This window comes from Sinohyriopsis cumingii, chromosome 8 (genome assembly GCF_028554795.1).
Source record: "Sinohyriopsis cumingii isolate HCF-2022 chromosome 8, ASM2855479v2, whole genome shotgun sequence".
Taxonomy (NCBI): domain Eukaryota; kingdom Metazoa; phylum Mollusca; class Bivalvia; order Unionida; family Unionidae; genus Sinohyriopsis; species Sinohyriopsis cumingii.
Window position 1 is genome coordinate 14993739 of NC_142968.1, and position 24729 is coordinate 15018467.

The 24729-nt window shown below is 37.1% G+C and overlaps 1 protein-coding gene across 7 annotated transcripts in view; it reads left to right on the plus strand.

Annotated features, from left to right (window-relative positions):
* LOC149793023 (monocarboxylate transporter 9-like) overlaps positions 1-24729 on the plus strand; it is a 110703-nt gene that overhangs the window by 34537 nt on the left and 51437 nt on the right. For all 7 annotated transcript variants that reach the window (XR_016422694.1, XM_089966899.1, XM_089966901.1 and 4 more), the window contains 2 exons: positions 8992-9135; positions 10345-11136. Coding sequence is in view for 6 of the 7 variants with exons in the window: in XM_089966899.1 (XP_089823025.1) it covers positions 8992-9135; positions 10345-11136 (936 nt within the window). In the remaining variant the exon portion in view is untranslated. The remainder of the gene's footprint in view (positions 1-8991; positions 9136-10344; positions 11137-24729) is intronic.

Genomic DNA, 24729 nt, shown 5'->3' on the forward strand with positions numbered 1-24729 from the left:
TTGGTACCGTAAATAATCACGGGTATTTGGTGTTTGGTGCCGGGGGGAAAATTTATCTTGTTCACAGGGTGGTATATGAAGCGTTTAAGGGGCTAATCGAGGATGGTTTCGTTATTGATCATATTGATGGATGTCCTCAAAATAATTCTCTTATAAACCTGCAAGCTATCTCTCAGAGTGAAAATAGTAAAAAAGGCCAAACTGGTAAATGCTCAAAGCAAGCAAGGGGTGTCAAATCGTTTGATACATCAACGCACGAAGAAAAAATATTTCGGTCAATGAATGAGGCAGGAAAATATTTCGACATTTGTAGGGCCTCAGTACGATTTGTTGCTGAACGAGTATATCAAACAGCTTTATCAGGTAAAAATGGACACAGAATTCGATTTTCGTATATAAATAAATCCTCCGATTATATCAAGGTCACCGTGGCGAAGTCGCCATGACGAATTGTCTGTTTAATACTTAACACACCTTGGGATTGATACGCAGGGTTCATTTTGTAAAATAATTTTTTTTATTATTTAAAAATAAGATGTTTTATAAGAATATGAATTTCGAAGACATCAATAATATATTAACCGAGATTTCAAAATTAAAAAATCAAGGAATTGAATTATCTGATGGTCTCAACAGCGAAAGAATATTATCCGATTATGAAATTATTAACGAACAATCGAAACGGGGGCGTTTTACTCTGGCCCGCGAGTACGCTTTTATAAAACGATTACAACATACGATTAATGAAAACCTGTACCACAATGACGTAAATGCATTCATTGGACTATTTACTGCCGTTGAAATAATACGAAAAAAACTTGGACGTGTTTATGAACGACGCCGGGAGATTTCTAGTAAGATTAAAAACATTAGAAGGATTATAGACGAAAACTCCGTGGAGCCCCCAATTTAATGGCATACCTGTTCACGTAGCGTACGGAAGTGAATTTTTACGTTGTATACATTTTTTTTTTCCCCCGATAGGTCGTGGTAACGTGCGTCTGACGCTGCCACAGGGAAATTAGAAATTACGGAGCAATTTGCAATAATGGTAGGCGAATCACTTACTACTCGGCTAGCCAGAGAGCGGCTAGCAGCGCTTAAAAAGTTCATACCGTTACGAGACAGGGTCCGAAAACAACTTCAAACGCGGCAACAACTACAAACTGATTTTGCTGTTGGAAGTGAACAACTCTTTGCCCCGGTAAAAAGCGCAACTGTGCCCGTCCTCGGTGCGCTTGAAAAGATAGCGGCTCAGACCGAGCAAACAAAAGAGTCTCTGGAAACACTTCCTGCGAAAATAGCGGTTGCTACAACACACCAACGGAGGGAGAGGCCGCCACCACTCGCTATAACGGACCCACAAGAACCTTATGTTACAATGGCCGATGAAGAAGAACTAGGCGCCACCGCAAGAGAACCAGAAGAAGAAATACCGGAAGAAATACCAGAAGAAATACCGGAAGAAATAGAGAAAGAGGGGAATATACCCCGTAATGTACTTACAAAGTCCGCAATAGATAAAATTAGAGCCTTCGACAGCTACGAAGGATTAGTTAATTTTACTGCCATAAATTTTGATAAGGATTCACGAGAGATGTATATCAATAGCGATTACGAGAAAAATATAAAGTCGTTAAAGGATTGGACAAGAATAGTGTATTTGGCAAGTAAACATAAAAATGTATTACCACCGCGTGATAATAATTATATAATATTCCACGAGAAAGTAAAAAGTAAAAGACCAAAGCACGGAAAAGGATACTCCGTTGGAAACTCTTCTGGTTTCAACGCTAGCGTTTCATGTCCTGGTAATGTTCTCAGTGATATATCACGGCTGGAGGTATTAATCGGAGGAAAACGAGCCGGAAATAACTCTCCGGAAATAATCAATGAGGCCGCTGATATTTGCAGGCGGTTATTTGCCGGTGGTATCATGGACATTAATGTATATCGAACGCTCATAGACGAACTTGTGGACGGTTTTGATGACCACGGTCATTACAGCGATTGACCAATCACTAATTGGAAAACACTGGTGTTTTTATAATAAAGATGATTATACACTACAACCATGATAAACCAGTCAGCGTCTACGTGGTAAACTCACGATTGCCTGTATACCGCGCGTGGTACGGAGACGGTCTCGGTAGCACCATTGCGGGGTTATTTACAAGAATGGCTCCAAAAGTGGCGCCGTTAGCCAAACAATTATCTATGAAGGCCATTGATGTTATTCGTGATAGGGGTATTAGTGCTATTGGAGATGTCGCCGGAATGGCGTTTTCTGCCGCACGAGATAAACTAGCATCGTTGGTGAGAAAAAGAAAACAGAAACCACCGGTGATGCCATCAACGACAGTGATGCCTGCAAATGTCAGTAAAGTAATAAATAACGCCGTGGAAGAAAAACTAGAGTCATTGGCGGCAAAGCCATCCACCGATGCAACAACCAACGCGCTCATGAACGCGAAAGCGGGAAGTGGCCTTAAACAAAATTTAAAGAATTTACGACGAAAACGACGTTGATGAAAATCGTAGATTTTCCACTCAAAGAGTTTCGCAATTGAAAACATCAACATGATAAATAATAAAATGTTTGCGCGAACCGCTGATCCCGCGTTTGATATGGACGCCCCAGTGCGCAGGGATGATTCTGTCCGCGATTATCAATTTTATTCCTATCAACCACCACAAGCCGACCTACGATCGCGAATTGAACTTCAAGTCCAAGATACCAGTAAATACTTTTTGCCGTGTGAAGCGTTTATCGAAATTGAGGGAGAACTTGTAACAAATGCTGCCGATAATGCACCATACGCAAATGACGGTCGTGTTCGAGTTGGTTTTGTCAACAACGGTATCATGGCGTTATTTGAGAGTGCCAGATATCTTATTGACGGGCGAGAAATTGAATCAATAGAACGCGAGGTTGATGTTGCAACGACGATAATTGGGCTAGCGAGATACTCAGATGATTATACAAGATCGGCGGGCCCATCTATGATGTTCGCAAATGATACCACTAATAACGCTGATCATATTCAGTACATTAACGTGCTGATGAAAGAAAATACCGTAGTTGATAATCAAGCTGAAGCAGCCAATCCAGACCGCAGAGCAAAACCAGGCGCTGATTTCACTGTTATAAAAAGTACTAACGATAATTTTAATCTAGGGTTTGCAACACGAGTAGCAACATTACAAGGACAACGCCGACAGTTTTCATGCGCGATTCCACTCCATCACATATTCGGATTTTGTAGAAATGTCAGAAAAGTTATCCATGGGGCTAAGCATACAATCGCTCTACCGCGAAGGGGCGATGATAACAATGCAATATGGCGTGCTGCTGGTGTCGCTGCCGGTAAAGTCGTTTTAACTAAAATAGCATTGTGGATGCCGGTGTTGACTCCATCAGTTACCACGGAAGCACGATTGTTATCATTTATGGAACGGGGGGGGGGGGAATCTTTGTTGAGTTGGCTAGCGGTAACAACTGATGCTAAAGAGGATAATGTCGCTGATACATTTACATGGCACCTGGCATCAAAACAAGGCGTTTCAGCCCCGCGTCATATATTTATAGCGCTACAGAATAGGGATCGATTGGGTAATCAAGAACGCAGCCATATGATATTTGATCGATTAGGAGTCAGGGAGGTTTCGCTGAGAATAAACGGACAACAGGAACCATCCGAGGATATACAGCTTAATTACGACAACAACCATGTCGCACGTGTGTATCATCGGATGCTGTCATTTATGGCGCGTGATCAAAACGTCGACACCGGTTTGCAAATATCACAACTTGATTTTAAAAACCTGTATCCGATTTATTACTTTTCGCTGGAACATCTTGATTTAACGAGACAGTCCGTCGTTGATATACACTTCCGAGCTCGTATAGCCCCGGGTGATGTTAATTATAGAGCGGTTGCTGTCATTCTCAGCGATAAATCAATGCTGTTGGAAGGTGTTGGTGGACGAATGAGAATCGTTGATGCACCAGTGGAAAACATGTAATTGAAAACACAAACGCGTTTACAATAAAAATGTCGTATAGTGTTGTCGGTGTAGAGTTGACCGATGGTCAAGTCAAGAAATTACGATCAAAGTCGACTAAACAATGTAGAACCACAATAACGTTAAAGCCGTCACAGATGGCAGGTGGTAATCATAAGATATCGTTGACGGCGCGTCAAATAAAACATTTCAATGATGCGATGAAGAATAAAAAGGGTGTTCAAATAGATTTTTCGGCCGCAGCGATTAAAAACATGGAAAAGACCGGCGGGATATTTCCGTTGTTAGCTGCGATTCCAGCGTTGATTGCCGCGGCGGCCCCAGCAGTGGCGAAGGCGGCGGCGTTAGGAGCCGTTGGTACCGCGGCGGGAATGGCATTGAAGAAGGCAACCGGGAAAGGCTATAAAAAAAAAGAAACGAGGACGACCCGTAGCCGGAAAGGGTCTAAGACTACCGGGAACCCCGTATTCATGGTACTCGGGGATGGGTCTAAGACTACCGGGAACCGTTTATTAACGCAAGAGTCAATGACTCCTATGTCTAATTTTGATTTAATAGATGCCGCAAACGCGTTAGCGATAAAAAACTTCAGAGGTGTTTTTATGAGGGATCAATTACCGACAAAACCAAGGAATATTGAAACCGGTATAATTAACCTCGATAAATCCTCCGGAGCGGGAACTCATTGGGTTGCATACGCAATTGATCCGCGTACGATCGTCTATTTTGATTCATACGGGTTAGCCCCGCCGAACGAGTTCATGCGGTATATCCGGGCGTGTTCAGCCCCGGTTTTTTATTCCACGCTGCCAACACAACAATTAAGTGACCCACCGATATGCGGCCGTGAGGTATTGAACGTACTCGCGGCGATTTCATCATCGCGGAAACCACCTCATGTGGTTGTAAACGAATGCACTAGTGGGGTCGTAGAGGCCCGGCGGGTTAATTAAAAACACTGTTTTTTTTACAATAATAATGATTGATATCTGGGGACGACCGGTTTCGGCGCTGAAAGAATCCACGGAAACGCTCGCCACCGATGACATAAAAAAACTAATCGAGGGTGAAATCGCTGATACGTTAAATCTAACCAGTGTTGACCCGGGCGAAATAGTTGTATTTCAAGATCGTCAGGGTAAATTAAAATCCAGTAATGTGTCGCTGGATGACGTTTTAACACGACAGCGTAATGCCGCCGAGAACACTATCGCGCTATATACCGGCGACGGACGACTTAAATCAGGTGAATCCATCTTGACGATAAATGGAAAAATAAATACACTGGGCGACAATTATATATCCATGTCGAATTCGTTAAAAAATTTCTATGATAAATTTAACGCGCAAGCAAATCAGTTCGAGGGGATACAAAAGTCTGTCACCGGTATACAACTCACTACTGCTAGCTTTTTTGGGACCCCGACGGTGACCGAACCGAATCTTGTAGGGATAAAAAATAGTATTTTGGAGTTTACAACGCTGTCGGGCCAATTTACCTCGTTACGAAAAAATATTAACAGGGTTGATGACGCCGTTGATAAATTCTTTGGTAAAAAAAATGTCAAACCGGATGAAATTACAATAACTATAAATGATATCACTGCGTATGGACAGGAAATAGAAACAATCAAAACTGATGTTGCAACGAACAAAAGGAGTGTAGACGTGCATGAACGGGAAATAGAAATAATCGGCGCTAATGTTGCAACGATCATAAATAATGTAGACGCGCATGGACGAAGAATAGAAACAATCAAAAGTGATGTTGCAACGATCATAAATAATGTAGACGCGCATACGCAAATAATCAAAACTGATATTGAAGCGAACAAAAGGAGTGTAGACGCGCATACACAGGAAATAGGAACAATCAAAACTGATATTGAAGCGAACAAAAAAAATGTAGACGCGTATTGGCGGGGAATAGGAATAATCAAAACTGATGTTGCAGCGAACAAGAAAGGTATAGACGTGCATACATATGAAATAGGAACAATCAAACTTGATGTTGCAGCGAACAAAAAACGTATGACCGAGAATACACGGGAAATAGAAACAATCAAAACTAATGTTGCAGCGATTAAGGGGAATATAGACGCGCATACACAGGAAATAGGAACAATCAGAGCTGATGTTACAGATATCAAAGACAGACTACCGGAAATGACAAAAATAAAAATCCCTCATGAGAACACCATCAACACAGTATACACGATTCGGCATGGATCATTCACTTGGACTCCTACACAGAATATAGTAAATATTACCGCAACTGTTAAGGGCATTTATCGATTGACACTGGTTTCAATGATGCAGTTTAATATATTATCGTCGAGTTCATTCGGGTTTAACAATACAATATCAACAATTATAGACAAGGACGCAACTGAACCGTTTACAATTAGAGCCGTTGATAGAAATTTAACCAGGGCAAACATTACATGGTATGTGGAATTTGTAGCGGATCTAAGTAATTAAAAACACTAGCTCTTTTAAAATAAAAATGACCACCAAGGTAATTGAATCAGAGGTATCACCGACGTCACATCAATATCGATTCAATACCGTAAAAGAATTCTCCGCGAATTTGAAAACGCTTTCCGAACAATACCGTGTAAAAATAAAAAAATACCGTCGAAAAATAACCGCCATCGACGCGGTCGTGTACTCGGTGTCAGGTATAGTAGCCGGTACCGGTGTTATTTTATCCACGGTGACCATGATGGCTCCGATCGCTGTTCCAATCGCTATCTCCGCGGCGACAACAATTGCTGGAGTCGCCAACGCAATCACTAGAAAGATATCATCGTGTTCTCAGAAAAAACTCAACGAGTATACAGTAAAACATCAAATAGTATCCGACGCGTACTCGAAATTATCCGGGTTGATCTCGTTGGCGATAGATAATTCGTTTATATCCGATGTTGAATTCTCCACGATGGTCCAGTTGTATGACTCCGCGATGTCAAAAATCGAGGATTTTCAACTGGAAGCTGGAAACCACGTCGCTGAAACCACTTCAATGGGCTCAAAACATTCTCCTGAAAACAAGCAGGTTGTTAATATTCGGTGTTGAAATTAAACACTAGAAACAGCGAATAATAATAATGTCGCTGAACCCCGAAGGGTTTCAATTACTTCAACGGATCGCGGAGAACACCACTCCGGTACAAACAAGTATGATATCGATAACATCAACGAAGCCAGAATTCAGTGTAAACTTCCCTTCTCCGATTCCTGTGAAGGAAATAGCGCTGGCAAAATTGCGAGTATATCACAGTTGGCCTAATATCCGAGCGGAAGCATTTAACGGACAACAACCTAATAACTCGCTGGTTTTTGCATGGACAAATAAACCCAATGGGACCCCAGACTGGAAGGAGGTTACAATACCAACTGGGTCATACCAAGTAGACCAAATCAATAAAGAATTTCAACGCAGGATAAAATCGATCACAGGAAAAGAATCAAAAATCGCTATTACGGTTCATGAACCGACGTTATCGTCGACGATTGAAATAAGCACACCGGGGTATATGGTTGATATTTATAACAGTTCAATAAGAACCATACTAGGTTGGCCCAAGAATCCACCTCATGAAAGTCCGCGGAAATTTCACACGAATGCGCAATCGTATCATGAAATTAATCCCAGTTATCGAGATAATTTGTCTATTATAAAAAACACGTTATTACCCAATAGGTTTATGATTCAAGACAGGAATACCATGCAATGGTATTTTCATTATAATAAAACTCCTGAATTGCTCGTCATTGTCAAAGTTAATTTAAATGATATCGATAGTTTTTTTTATCGAGATTAATCGTAATTACCGATTGCAACTAGAACAACTACGGAAAACAAAAGCACAAAAACACGTTGAGGTGTTAAATCAACTTATATCAGACATGGAATATATCAATGAACGAATCGTTAAAATAATATCCGATAGCAGCGATGATAATAAACAAAAATTCCTAACCGAGTATAATATCACAGAAGCCGATTTACCCGATTTCAAGTTTCCAGGATACAACGCGCCAGAACTAAGAAAGTCTCTTAATGATTTTTTCGGTCCATCAACTATCCTCAGACACGATAACGGAGAGGGTGGTAGGCATATTGCTCCATACAACGTAAATATCGCATCGGTGATAGCAATCAATCTAGTGTGCGATGTTATCGAAGGGAGTTACCAGGTAGATACCAAGCAATCAAATCAAGCTCAACAGGGGTATATCCTTTATTCATTTTCACCAACAGCCCCTCCCGGATTCTTAATCGTTGAGAGCCCAATTAATCCGGTCTATATGCGATGCCATAATCGGTTTTTAACGAGAATTAATTTTAGACTTACCGATCAGTCAAATAACCTAATTGATCTACAAGAGGAGGAGTTAGTGATCACTCTGTTTGTAAGATCATTGTAAATAACTTCTTAGCAGCAGGGGGGGCAATGACATCGACGCGGTCGTCGCTGTGTTTACCGGACGCTGACGACGCTGGGATCGGCGCGCAGAAAGTATTAATTAAACCAAATGACGATTGGACGACCCCCCCGACGACGACGTCGTTTTTTTTTACCGGGCGCTGACGACACCGGATCCGCTGAGTGCAGAAAGTATTAATTAAGCCAAATGACGATTGGACAAAATGTCCGATTCGCCCCCCCTGCTGCTCCAATACCTGCGTAGAATTCTCAAGTAATTGCCGTGTGCCAGTCGTATATGCACTGACATCGAGAAAACTGCATCCTTTTGAGAGTGACTGTCTGTAGAGATTACTTGTGCCTTAATAATTTTCAAGTGAAAGAAGTGTTTTTTTTTCACATTCGGGTGCTTGGAATGATGTTCAATCATACCACTTAAGACTCGAAAAATAGTTATGTTCATGGTTTTCCGGTAATTAGTGAAAAGATATTTAGACATAGGTAACGTTTCAAAACATTCTTTTTTACACAGGTCCAGTGGTCAGTTTATTGTTGGAGAGGTACAGTTGCAGGCAAGTGACCATTACTGGAATTGTCATTGCATTTCTCGCATTTATCGCCAGCATTTTCTCTCCCAACATAGAGGTGCTCATTATAACTTACGGTGTAATCGCGGGTGAGTTACCTACCCTTAGTTGATTTTTCTTTTGTGCTTTCACTTTTACGAGTATAGATGCATATCATGTCCACCATCCGTTGCATGGATTTCGTCTTGATTTTTCCATTCATCAATTAATTGCGATGATATTTTCTGGTGATAACTAATATTTTCCCTTGAAGCATAACGTATGAAGTGGAAACAATTGAGTGGCCTCCCTTTATGTACCTGTTCTTTTTTATATTTTTATATTTAGTTTTTTCATGAATAATGATCAGTAATCACAACTTTCAATCTGTTTTTCCAGATATCCTCATAAATATTTATCATTTCGAGGTTTTTGTTTGGAGTTATTTCAAATTACTTGGATTCAAAAAGATTAATTCTTTACAATATACAATGAAGCAGTTGATCGTATTTCTTCGAAACAACAAAAAAAGTTAATAGGAGATTAGATTTAGCTAATTATTAGACCGTGACATCTATCTGGATCGGAAGCATGATGTGAATAGCCTCTTGTCGTAACCTCATACTCTCTGATGTATCAACAGCCTTTCTTCATACTTTATAATAAATGTAGAAAAAATGAAATGGCGGCAGCTTTATTTCATTTTGGCTTATTTTTTAAGGAATAGAAAGAAAAATGTCACGTCCATGAAAAAAGCTCATTCATATAACAATTCTGTTTTCCTTCCATTCCTTTCTCATCCACGTTTTCTTCTTCCCTTCTTTTCTCTTCTTCTGTGTCTGAAACATTTTATCTCATAACCATTGGCTATATACCAGTTTTCACGGATTACATCGTGTACAAACATTGATATAGATCGATGTCTTGAAGAAAGTATTGTTAACATTTTAAATTACAGTCTGCATGGTTTCGTCCTCCTTACTAGTAATGGCCTATGCAAACGCGGGTCCTGATTTGGATCATTTTGGCGGTTCCCTGGATTTACGCGCTGGGCCCCCTGTGAGCACGGTATTGGAAATAAACGTGTAAACAAGTTTTATATGATATTGTACTTAAAATGTTATTGCATCGCTTTAAAATTACTTTCTCACTATAGCTATATTTTTAAAAATTACTAACGTGTGAGGCCCCTGTGAGCGCGGGGTCCGATTGGGCCAAATCGATCTAATCGGCCTAAGGCCGGCCCATTTGCTTATTTCATGTATTATACTATCTTGGTTGCTGATGTATGTTATAACCCATTATGTTTTTTATTATAGGTATTGGTTTCTGTTTGGCTTATATAAGTTCCATCATAGTCGTTGGTCTCTATTTCAATTGCAAGAGGGCGCTAGCAACAGGAATCGTATCAAGTGGGTCAGGCCTTGGGACATTTGTATACGCTTATTTAACAAATGAACTGTTACAAGCTTTTGACTGGAAAGGCACGGTGCTCATAATTTCAGGGATTTTACTAAACTGCATATTGTGCGGAGCTATTTTCCGTCCTCTTTCCCGAACAGGAAAATCCCGGAGAAATAGGAAGTGGGAAAAGCAATGTCATAGCGCAAGAGAAGAGGAAACAGACAATATGATAACAGTATTTCCGCCGTTGAATAACTCAGCACTTAACAGGGTAAAGAATGAAAACGTATATAGACTATCAGGAAGTATGGAATATAGACTAACAAGAAGTTCTGAATTGTCTCCACGCGACTTTGAAGAATCAAATAATAAATCTTGCCGTAGTTATTTGGATATAAGAAACGGTCATCATGACGTCATCAGAGAAAATAGACATAGTCTGAACACTAACCCCATGATACGGAAAGACATTTCTTACAGCGGGTCGCTTCAAAGTTTGCCAGAGTACAAGGATGCCAGCGATTTAAACTCTTTCATTAAGTCAATGAAGAGAGACTGTAGCGAAATGGAGTTAGGGGTCTTCGTATCCACTAGCCTCAGAAATAACAGGATTTTGTCAAAATTTACTTCCATATATGACCACACATTTGACTTGTTCTACAACAAAGTCTTTCTTCTACTTTTACTGGCGAATGTCATGTGGACAGGTAAGGAAGTATTTCTGTTATTCCGAATAAAAAAATGTCACGGCATATCAATTCCTCACTACATTATTATTATTAATATTATTATTATTATTATTATTATTATTATTATTATTATTATTTTATTATTATTATTATTATTATTAGTTTTATTATTATTATTATTATTATTATTATTATTATTTTATTATTATTATTATTATTATTAGTTTTATTGTTATTATTATTATTATTATTATTATTATTAGTAGTAGTAGTAGTAGTTGTATTAAAGCTGTTTTCATTGATGTCATTGTTGTTGGAGCTGCGATTTATTATAATCTGTTCGCTGTTGCTTACACTGTAATTTTTCCATGAAATGAAGGTCGTGTGATATTATAAGTGATTTTGCTTGCAGCATCTGGAAGTATATCCGTACAATAAGGTCAAGGAATTAAATCTTTTCTTGGATTCATGCAGGTCAGCTAGCTTCCAGTGAAGTTCTAGTACGGACATTTCTTTATTTGTGGCTATTGGTAATACTACTGTTTTTAAGGGTTCTTGTCATACGACATTTATCGACATTTATTTCATACATAATGAGTTATCGACATTTATTTCATACATAATGAGTTATCTACATTTATTTCATACATAATGAGTTTTCTACATTTATTTCACACATAATGAGTTATCGACATTTATTTCACACATAATGAGTTATCGACATTTATTTCATACATAATGAGTTATCGATATTTATTTCATATATGATGAGTTATCGACATTTATATCATACGTAATAAGTTATCGACATTGCTTTCATGCATAATGAGTTATCGACATTGCTTTCATACATAATGAGTTATCGACTTCTTTTTTCAAGTATTAAAATGAACATTCACCCATTTGCAATTTGTTACATAGCTTTTATCAGTAGTTTATTTGAAACAATGCACATTTACATCACAATATATAGTTCGTCGTCTCACCTCTGTCTGCGTGCGTTCGAGTCTAGGGCTCGGCCATTGTGGATACGTGAGAAAGCTTGCTAGTAGCTTCTTGTGGGTCGGTAGTTCTTTCTGGGGTTTTCCCGGGTTCTTCCTCCACCATTTATACTGGCCACTATGTATAGCCTATCTTGTGCTGAAACATGGCGTCAGACCCTAAATCAGCAATATGTAGTTTGTAAAATATCTAGCAGAAGAGTCAATATTTTATGTTTTAAAAGACGACGTTAAGAAAACCGCTCTTGACCGATTAGATGTTGCCATATATGTACCGTTTGCCATCGTTGTACATTTATTGTTCGATTTGACTTTAATTTATGATCTTCCTTTATTGCAGAATTTACCTGTGTTTAACATTTTACTTTTAATGTACAATTTACCTTTATTGCAAGATTTGCCTTTATTATACAGTTTTCCTTTATTGCACGAATTGCCTTTATTATCCAGTTTACCTTTGATTTAAAATTTGCCTTTATTGTACGATTTGGCTCTATTGTGTGGTTTGCATTAAGAGTACAGTTTACTTTTATTGCACGATTTGCCTTTATTGTACAATTTACTTTTATTGTACGATTTGCATTTATTGTACGACTTGCCTTTATTTTGTAATCAACCATGATAAGGAATAATGACGTTGGGACCAAACAAAACGTACACTATTGGCATTAAGATCATGCCATGTAATCTCAAAACATATAGTACAGGGACCTAGACCATGCCCCGAAATCTCAAAACTATGGAATGTAGGCATCAAGACCATGCCCAGCAATATAAAAAACACAGTGTAGGCGCTAAGACCATGCCCTGTAATCGCAAAACGCACAGTATTAGCATTAAGACCATGCCACGTAATCTAAAACATTGGAGATGGAAAATCAACCTCAAGTTCAAAACTCCAGATTCAGGTCCATCTTCTCGAAACTTCCCGTGTACTCCAAACTCAAGACAAAATTCCAAGTCACTTAGTACAATCTAGGTCTTTACAGATAGTACATTTAGAGAATATCTTCGTCTTTACAGATAGTTTGTTTGTTTTTATGGGATTTAAAGCCATTTTCAGCACATGTTAACCTATACATGGCGGCCCGTATTAAAGGTGGAGGAAGAACCCTGGAATCCCCGGAAAGAACCACTGACCCGCGAGAAACTACTGGCAAGCGTTTTCGCATACCCACATTGGCCGAACCCGAGACTCGAACCAACGCAGACAGAGGTGAGATGGCAATGATCCGTAACGATGAGCGCTTTAGACCACTTGGCCGCTCGGGGCCCCCTTTACAGATAGTACAGTTAGAACATATCTAAGTCTTTACAGAGAGTACACTTAGAGCATATCGTGGTCTTTACAGATAGTACACATAGAGCATATCTTGGTCTTTACAGATAGTACACATAGAGCATATCTTGGTCTTTACAGATAGTACACTTAGAGCATATCTTGGTCTTTACAGATATTACACTTAGAGTATATCTTGATCTTTACAGATACTACACTTAGAGCAGCATATCTTGGTCTTTACATATAGTACACTTAGAGCATATCTTGGTCATTACAGATAGTACACTTAGATCATATCTAGGTCTTTACAGATAGTACACTTAGAGCAGCATTTCTTGGTCTTTACAGAGAGTACACTTAGAGCATATCTAGGTCTTTACAAATATTGCACTTAGAGCATATCTAGGTCTTTACAGATAGTACAGTTAGAGCATATCTAGGTCTTTACAGAGAGTACACATAGAGCATATCGTGGTCTTTACAAATATTACACTTAGAGCATATCTTGGTCTGTACATATAGTACACTTAGATCATATCTTGGTCTTTACAGATAGTACACTTAGAGCATATCTTGGTCTTTACAGATAGTACAATTAGAGCATATCTAGGTCTTTACAGAGAGTACACTTAGAGCAGCATATCTTGGTCTTTACAGATAGTTCACTTAGAGCATATCTACGTCTTTACAGATAGTACACTTAGACCATATCTTGGTCTTTACAGATATTACACTGAGAGTATTTCTAGGTCTTTACAGAGAGTACACTTAGAGCAGCATATCTTCGTCTTTACAGATAGTACACTTAGAGCATATCTTGGTCTTTAAAGATAGTACACTTAGATCATATCTAGGTCTTTACAGATATTACACTTAGATCATATCTTGGTCTTTACAGATAGTACACTTAGAGCATATCTTGGTCTTTACATATAGCACACTTAGAGCAGCATATCTTGGTCTTTACAGATATTACACTTAGAGCATATCTTGGTCTTTACAGATAGTACACTTAGAGCCTATCTTGGTCTTTACAGATAGTACACTTAGAGCATATCTAGGTCTTTACATATAGTACACTTAGAGCATATCTAGGTCTTTACAGATAGTACACTTAGATCATATCTAGGTCTTTACAGATAGTACACTTAGATCATATCTAGGTCTTTACAGATAGTACACTTAGATCATATCTAGGTCTTTACATATAGTACACTTAGAGCATATCTAGGTCTTTACAGATAGTACACTTAGAGCCTATCTTGGTCTTTACAGATAGTACACTTAGATCATATCTAGGTCTTTACAGATAGTACACTTAGAGCATATCTTGGTCTTTACAGATAGTACACTTAGATCATATCTAGGTCTTTACAGATAGTACACTTAGAGCATATCTAGGTCTTTACAGATAGTACACTTAGAGCCTATCTTGGTCTTTACAGATATTACACTTAGATCATATCTAGGTCTTTACAGATATTACACTTAGATCATATCTTGGTCTTTACAGATAGTACACTTAGAGCATATCTTGGTCTTTACATATAGTACACTTAGAGCAGCATATCTTGGTCTTTACAGATATTACACTTAGAGCATATCTTGGTCTTTACAGATAGTACACTTAGAGCATATCTTGGTCTTTACAGATAGTACACTTAGAGCATATCTAGGTCTTTACAGATAGTACACTTAGAGCATATCTAGGTCTTTACAGATAGTACACTTAGAGCCTATCTTGGTCTTTACATATAGTACACTTAGAGCATATCTAGGTCTTTACAGATAGTACACATAGAGCATATCTAGGTCTTTACAGATAGTACAGTTAGAGCATATCTAGGTCTTTACAGAGAGTACACTTAGAGCATATCGTGGTCTTTACAAATATTACGCTTAGAGCATATCTTGGTCTTTACAGATATTACACTTAGAACATATCTTGGTCGTTACAGATAGTACACTTAGAGCATATCTTGGTCTTTACAGATAGTACACTTAGAGCATATCGGCGTCTTTACAGATAGTATACTTTGATCATATCTAGGTCTTTACAGCTAGTACACTTAGAGCATATCTTGGTCCTTACAGAGAGTACACTTAGAGCAGCATATCTTGATCTTTACAGATAGTTCACTTAGAGCATATCTACGTCTTTACAGATAGTACACTTAGACCATATCTTGGTCTTTACAGATATTACACTTAGAGCATATCTTGGTCTTTACAGATAGTACACTTAGAACATATCTTGGTCTTTACAGATAGTACACTTAGAGCATATCGGCGTCTTTACAGATAGTACACTTAGAGCATATCTTGGTCTTTACAGATAGTACACTTAAATCATATCTTGGTCTTTACAGATATTACACTTAGAGCATATCTTGGTCTGTACATATAGTACACTTAGATCATATCGGCGTCATTACAGATAGTACAGTTAGAGCATATCTTGGTCTTTACAGATAGTACACTTAAATCATATCTTGGTCTTTACAGATATTACACTTAGAGCATATCTTGGTCTGTACATATAGTACACTTAGATCATATCTTGGTCTTTACAGATAGTACACTTAGAGCATATCTTGGTCTTTACAGATAGTACAATTAGAGCATATCTAGGTCTTTACAGAGAGTACACTTAGAGCAGCATATCTTGATCTTTACAGATAGTTCACTTAGAGCATATCTACGTCTTTACAGATAGTACACTTAGACCATATCTTGGTCTTTACAGATATTACACTTAGAGTATTTCTAGGTCTTTACAGAGAGTACACTTAGAGCAGCATATTTTGGTCTTTACAGATAATACACTTAGAGCATATCTTGGTCTTTACAGATAGTACACTTAGATCATATCTAGGTCTTTACAGATATTACACTTAGATCATATCTAGGTCTTTACAGAGAGTACACTTAGATCATATCTAGGTCTTTACAGATAGTACACTTAGATCATATCTAGGTCTTTACAGATAGTACACTTAGAGCATATGTAGGTCTTTACAGATAGTACACTTAGAGCATATCTAGGTCTTTACAGATAGTACACTTAGAGCAGCATATCTTGGTCTTTACAGATAGTACACTTAGAGCATATCTAGGTCTTTACAGATAGTACAGTTAGAGCATATCTAGGTCTTTACAGAGAGTACACTTAGAGCATATCGTGGTCTTTACAAATATTACACTTAGAGCATATTTTGGTCTTTACAGATATTACACTTAGAGTATTTCTAGGTCTTTACAGAGAGTACACTTAGAGCAGCATATCTTGGTCTTTACAGATAATACACTTAGAGCATATCTTGGTCTTTACAGATAGTACACTTAGATCATATCTAGGTCTTTACAGATATTACACTTAGATCATATCTAGGTCTTTACCGATAGTACACTTAGAGCATATCTTGGTCTTTACATATAGTACACTTAGAGCAGCATATCTTGGTCTTTACAGATATTACACTTAGAGCATATTTTGGTCTTTACAGATAGTACACTTAGAGCATATCTTGGTCTTTACAGATAGTACACTTAGAGCATATCGGCGTCTTTACAGATAGTATACTTTGATCATATCTTGGTCTTTACAGATAGTACACTTAGAGCATATCTTGGTCTTTACAGAGAGTACACTTAGATCATATCTAGGTCTTTACAGATATTACACTTAGAGCATATCTTGTTACAGAGAGTACACTTAGATCATATCTAGGTCTTTACAGATATTACACTTAGAGCATATCTTGGTCTTTACAGATAGTACACTTAGAGCATATCTTGGTCTTTACAGATAGTACACTTAGAGCATATCGGCGTCTTTACAGATAGTACACTTAGAGCATATCTTGGTCTTTACAGATAGTACACTTAAATCATATCTTGGTCTTTACAGATATTACACTTAGAGCATATCTTGGTCTGTACATATAGTACACTTAGATCATATCTTGGTCTTTACAGATAGTACACTTAGAGCATATCTTGGTCTTTACAGATAGTACAATTAGAGCATATCTAGGTCTTTACAGAGAGTACACTTAGAGCAGCATATCTTGATCTTTACAGATAGTTCACTTAGAGCATATCTACGTCTTTACAGATAGTACACTTAGACCATATCTTGGTCTTTACAGATGTTACACTTAGAGTATCTCTAGGTCTTTACAGAGAGTACACTTAGAGCAGCATATCTTGGTCTTTACAGATAATACACTTAGAGCATATCTTGGTCTTTACAGATAGTACACTTAGATCATATCTAGGTCTTTACAGATATTACACTTAGATCATATCTAGGTCTTTACAGATAGTACACTTAGAGCATATCTTGGTCTTTACATATAGTACACGTAGAGCAGCATATCTTGGTCTTTACAGATATTACACTTAGAGCATATCTTGGTCTTTACAGATAGTACACTTAGAGCATATCTTGGTCTTTACAGATAGTACACTTAAATCATATCTTGGTCTTTACAGATATTACACTTAGAGCATATCTTGGTCTGTACATATAGTACACTTAGATCATATCGGCGTCTTTACAGATAGTACACTTAGAGCATATCTAGGTCTTTACAGATAGTACACTTAAATCATATCTTGGTCTTTACAGATATTACACTTAGAGCATATCTTGGTCTGTACATATACTACACTTAGATCATATCTTGGTCTTTACAGATAGTACACTTAGAGCATATCTTGATCTTTACAGATAGTTCACTTAGAGCATATCTACGTCTTTACAGATAGTACACTTAGACCATATCTTGGTCTTTACAGATATTACACTTAGAGTATTTCTAGGTCTTTACAGAGAGTACACTTAGAGCAGCATATCTTGGTCTTTACAGATAATACACTTAGAGCATATCTTGGTCTTTACAGATAGTACACTTAGATCATATCTAGGTCTTTACAGATATTAGACTTAGATCATATCTAGGTCTTTACAGAGAGTACACTTAGATCATATCTAGGTCTTTACAGATAGTACACTTAGAGCATATCTAGGTCTTTACAGATAGTACACATAGAGCATATCTAGGTCTTTACAGATAGTACACTTAGAGCATATCTACGTCTTTACAGATAGTACACTTAGAGCAGCATATCTTGGTCTTTACAGATAGTACACTTAGAGCATATCTAGGTCTTTACAGAGAGTACACTTAGAGCATATCGTGGTCTTTACAGATAGTACACTTAGAGCATATCTTGGTCTTTACAGATAGTACACTTAGAGCATATCTTGGTCTTTACAGATAGTACACTTAGAGCATATCGGCGTCTTTGCAGATAGTATACTTTGATCATATCTAGGTCTTTACAGATAGTACACTTAGAGCATATCTTGGTCTTTACTGAGAGTACACTTAGATCATATCTAATTCTTTACAGATATTACACTTAGAGCATATCTTGTTACAGAGAGTACACTTAGATCATATCTAGGTCTTTACAGATATGACACTTAGAGCATATCTTGGTCTTTACAGATTGTACACTTAGAGCATATCGGCGTCTTTACAGATAGTACACTTAGAGCATATCTTGGTCTTTACAGATAGTACACTTAAATCATATCTTGGTCTTTACAGATATTACACTTAGAGCATATCTTGGTCTGTACATATAGTACACTTAGATCATGTCGGCGTCTTTACAGATAGTACAGTTAGAGCATATCTTGGTCTTTACAGATAGTACACTTAAATCATATCTTGGTCTTTACAGATATTACACTTAGAGCATATCTTGGTCTGTACATATAGTACACTTAGATCATATCTTGGTCTTTACAGATAGTACACTTAGAGCATATCTTGGTCTTTACAGATAGTACAATTAGAGCATATCTAGGTCTTTACAGAGAGTACACTTAGAGCAGCATATCTTGATCTTTACAGATAGTTCACTTAGAGCATATCTACGTCTTTACAGATAGTACACTTAGACCATATCTTGGTCTTTACAGATATTACACTTAGAGTATTTCTAGGTCTTTACAGAGAGTACACTTAGAGCAGCTTATCTTGGTCTTTACAGATAATACACTTAGAGCATATCTTGGTCTTTACAGATAGTACACTTAGATCATATCTAGGTCTTTACAGATATTACACTTAGATCATATCTAGGTCTTTACAGATAGTACACTTAGAGCATATCTTGGTCTTTACATATAGTACACTTAGAGCAGCATATCTTGGTCTTTACAGATAGTACACTTAGAGCATATCTTGGTCTTTACAGATAGTACACTTAGAGCATATCTTGGTCTTTACAGATAGTACACTTAAATCATATCTTGGTCTTTACAGATATTACACTTAGAGCATATCTTGGTCTGTACATATAGTACGCTTAGATCATATCGGCGTCTTTACAGATAGTACACTTATAGCATATCTTGGTCTTTACAGATAGTACACTTAAATCATATCTTGGTCTTTACAGATATTGCACTTAGAGCATATCTTGGTCTGTACATATAGTACACTTAGATCATATCTTGGTCTTTACAGATAGTACACTTAAATCATATCTTGGTCTTTACAGATATTACACTTAGAGCATATCTTGGTCTGTACATATAGTACACTTAGATCATATCTTGGTCTTTACAGATAGTACACTTAGAGCATATCTTGGTCTTTACAGATAGTACAATTAGGGCATATCTAGGTCTTTACAGAGAGTACACTTAGAGCAGCATATCTTGGTCTTTACAGATAATACACTTAGACCATATCTTGGTCGTTACAGATAGTACACTTAGATCCTCTCTAGGTCTTTACAGATATTACACTTAGATCATATCTAGGTCTTTACAGATAGTACACTTAGAGGATATCTTGGTCTTTACATATAGTACACTTAGAGCAGCATATCTTGGTCTTTACAGATATTACAATTAGAGCATATCTTGGTCTTTACAGATAGTACACTTAGAGCATATCTAGGTCTTTACAGATTGTACACTTAGAGCATATCTAGGTCTTTACAGATAGTACAGTTAGAGCATATCTAGGTCTTTACAGAGAGTACACTTAGAGCATATCGTGGTCTTTACAAATATTACAGTTAGAGCATATCTTGGTCTTTACAGATATTACACTCAGAACATATCTTGGTCGTTACAGATAGTACACTTAGAGCATATCTTGGTCTTTACAGATAGTACACTTAGAGCATATCTTGGTCTTTACAGATAGTACACTTAGAGCATATCGGCGTCTTTACAGATAGTATACTTTGATCATATCTAGGTCTTTACAGATAGTACACTTAGAGCATATCTTGGTCTTTGCAGAGAGTACACTTAGAGCAGCATATCTTGATCTTTACAGATAGTTCACTTAGAGCATATCTACGTCTTTACAGATAGTACACTTAGACCATATCTTGGTTTTTACAGATATTACACTTAGAGCATATCTTCGTCTTTACAGATAGCACACTTAGAGCATATCTTGGTCTTTACAGATAGTACACTTAGAGCATATCTTGGTTTTTACAGATAGTAGACTTAGAGCATATCTTGGTCTTTACAGATAGTACACTTAGAGCATATCTTGGTCTTTACAGATAGTACACTTAGAGCATATCTAGGTCTTTACAGATAGTACACTTAGAGCATATCGGTGTCTTTACAGATAGTACACTTAGAGCATATCTTGGTCTTTACAGATAGTACACTTAAATCATATCTTGGTCTTTACAGATATTACACTTAGAGCATATCTTGGTCTTTACATATAGTACACTTAGATCATATCGGCGTCTTTACAGATAGTACAGTTAGAGCATATCTTGGTCTTTACAGATAGTACACTTAAATCATATCTTGGTCTTTACAGATATTACACTTAGAGCATATCTTGGTCTGTACATATAGTACACTTAGATCATATCTTGGTCTTTACAGATAGTACACTTAGAGCATATCTTGGTCTTTACAGATAGTACAATTAGAGCATATCTAGGTCTTTACAGAGAGTACACTTAGAGCAGCATATCTTGATCTTTACAGATAGTTCACTTAGAGCATATCTACGTCTTTACAGATAGTACACTTAGACCATATCTTGGTCTTTACAGATATTACACTTAGAGTATTTCTAGGTCTTTACAGAGAGTACACTTAGAGCAGCATATCTTGGTCTTTACAGATAATACACTTAGAGCATATCTTGGTCTTTACAGATAGTACACTTAGATCATATCTAGGTCTTTACAGATATTACACTTAGATCATATCTAGGTCTTTACAGATAGTACACTTAGAGCATATCTTGGTCTTTACATATAGTACACTTAGAGCAGCATATCTTGGTCTTTACAGATATTACACTTAGAGCATATCTAGGTCTTTGCAGATAGTACACTTAGAGCATATCTAGGTCTTTACAGATAGTACACTTAGAGCAGCATATCTTGGTCTTTACAGATAGTACACTTAGAGCATATCTAGGTCTTTACAGATAGTACAGTTAGAGCATATCTAGGTCTTTACAGAGAGTACACTTAGAGCATATCGTGGTCTTTACAAATATTACACTTAGAGCATATCTTGGTCTTTACAGATATTACACTTAGAACATATCTTGGTCGTTACAGATAGTACACTTAGATCATATCTAGGTCTTTACAGATAGTACACTTAGAGCATATCTTGGTCTTTACAGAGAGTACACTTGAATCATATCTGGGTCTTTACAGATATTACACTTAGAGCATATCTTGTTACACAGAGTACACTTAGATCATATCTAGGTCTTTACAGATATTACACTTAGAGCATATCTTGGTCTTTACAGATAGTACACTTAGAGCATATCTTGGTCTTTACAGATAGTACACTTAGAGCATATCGGCGTCTTTACAGATAGTACACTTAGAGCATATCTTGGTCTTTACAGATAGTACACTTAAATCATATCTTGGTCTTTACAGATATTACACTTAGAGCATATCTTGGTCTGTACATATAGTACACTTAGATCATATCGGCGTCTTTACGGATAGTACACTTAGAGCATATCTTGGTCTTTACAGATGGTACACTTAAATCATATCTTGGTCTTTACAGATATTACACTTAGAGCATATCTTGGTCTGAACATATAGTACACTTAGATCATATCTTGGTCTTTACAGATAGTACACTTAGAGCATATCTTGGTCTTTACAGATAGTACAATTAGAGCATATCTAGGTCTTTACAGAGAGTACACTTAGAGCAGCATATCTTGATCTTTACAGATAGTTCACTTAGAGCATATCTACGTCTTTACAGATAGTACACTTAGACCATATCTTGGTCTTTACAGATATTACACTTAGAGTATTTCTAGGTCTTTACAGAGAGTACACTTAGAGCAGCATATCTTGGTCTTTACAGATAATACACTTAGAGCATATCTTGGTCTTTACAGATAGTACACTTAGATCATATCTGGGTCTTTACAGATATTACACTTAGATCATATCTAAGTCTTTACAGATAGTACACTTAGAGCATATCTTGGTCTTTACATATAGTACACTTAGAGCAGCATATCTTGGTCTTTACAGATATTACACTTAGAGCATATCTTGGTCTTTACAGATAGTACACTTAGAGCATATATTGGTCTTTACAGATAGTACACTTAAATCGTATCTGGGTCTTTACAGATGTTACACTTAGAGCATATTGGTCTGTACATATAGTACACTTAGATCATATCGGCGTCTTTACAGATAGTACACTTAGAGCATATCTTGGTCTTTACAGATAGTACACTTAAATCATATCTTGGTTTTTACAGATATAACACTTAGAGCATATCTTGGTCTGTACATATAGTACACTTAGATCATATCTTGGTCTTTACAGATAGTACACTTAGAGCATATCTTGGTCTTTACAGATAGTACAATTAGAGCATATCTAGGTCTTTACAGAGAGTACACTTAGAGCAGCATATCTTGATCTTTACAGATAGTTCACTTAGAGCATATCTACGTCTTTACAGATAGTACACTTAGTCCATATCTTGGTCTTTACAGATATTACACTTAGAGTATTTCTAGGTCTTTACAGAGAGTACACTTAGAGCAGCATATCTTGGTCTTTACAGGTAATACACTTAGAGCATATCTTGGTCTTTACAGATAGTACACTTAGATCATATCTAGGTCTTTGCAGATATTACACTTAGATCATATCTGGGTCTTTACAGATAGTACACTTAGATCATATCTAGTCTTTACAGAGAGTACACTTAGAGCATATCTTGGTCTTTACATATAGTACACTTAGAGCAGCATATCTTGGTCTTTACAGATATTACAATTAGAGCATATCTTGGTCTTTACAGATAGTACACTTAGAGCATATCTAGGTCTTTACAGATATTACACTTAGAGTATTTCTAGGTCGTTACAGAGAGTACACATAGAGCAGCATATCTTGGTCTTTACAGAGAGTACACTTAGAGCATATCCTGGTCGTTACAGAGAGTACACTTAGAGCATATCTAGGTCTTTACAGATATTGCGCTTAGATCATATCTAGGTCTTTACAGAGAGTACACTTAGAGCAGCATATCTTGGTCTTTACAGAGAGTACACTTAGAGCATATCTTGGTCTTTACAGATAGTACACTTAGAGCATATCTTGGTCTTTACAGATAGTACACTTAGAGCAGCATAACTTGGTCTTTACAGAGAGTACACTTAGAGCATATCTTGGTCTGTACAGATAGTACACTTAGAGCATATCTACGTCTTTACAGATAGTACACTTAGAGCATATCTCCGTCTTTACAGATAGTACACTTAGATCATATCTAGGTCTTTACAGATAGTACACTTAGAGCAGCATAGCTTGGTCTTTACAGATACTACACTTAAATCATATCTAGGTCTTTACAGATATTACACTTAGAGCATATCTTGGTCTGTACATATAGTACACTTAGAGCATATCTACGTCTTTTCAGATAGTACACTTAGATCATATCTAGGTCTTTACAGATAGTACACTTAGATCATATCTAGATCTTTACATATAGTACACTTCGATCATATCTAGGTATTTACAGATATTACACTTAGAGCATATCTTGGTCTTTACAGATACACTTAGAGCATATCTACGTCTTTACAGAGAGTACACTTAGAGCATATCTTGGTCTTTTCAGATATTACACTTAGATCATATCTAGGTCTTTACAGATATTACACTTAGAGCCTATCTTGGTCTTTACAGATAGTACACTTAGAGCATATCTAGGTCTTTACAGATAGTACACTTAG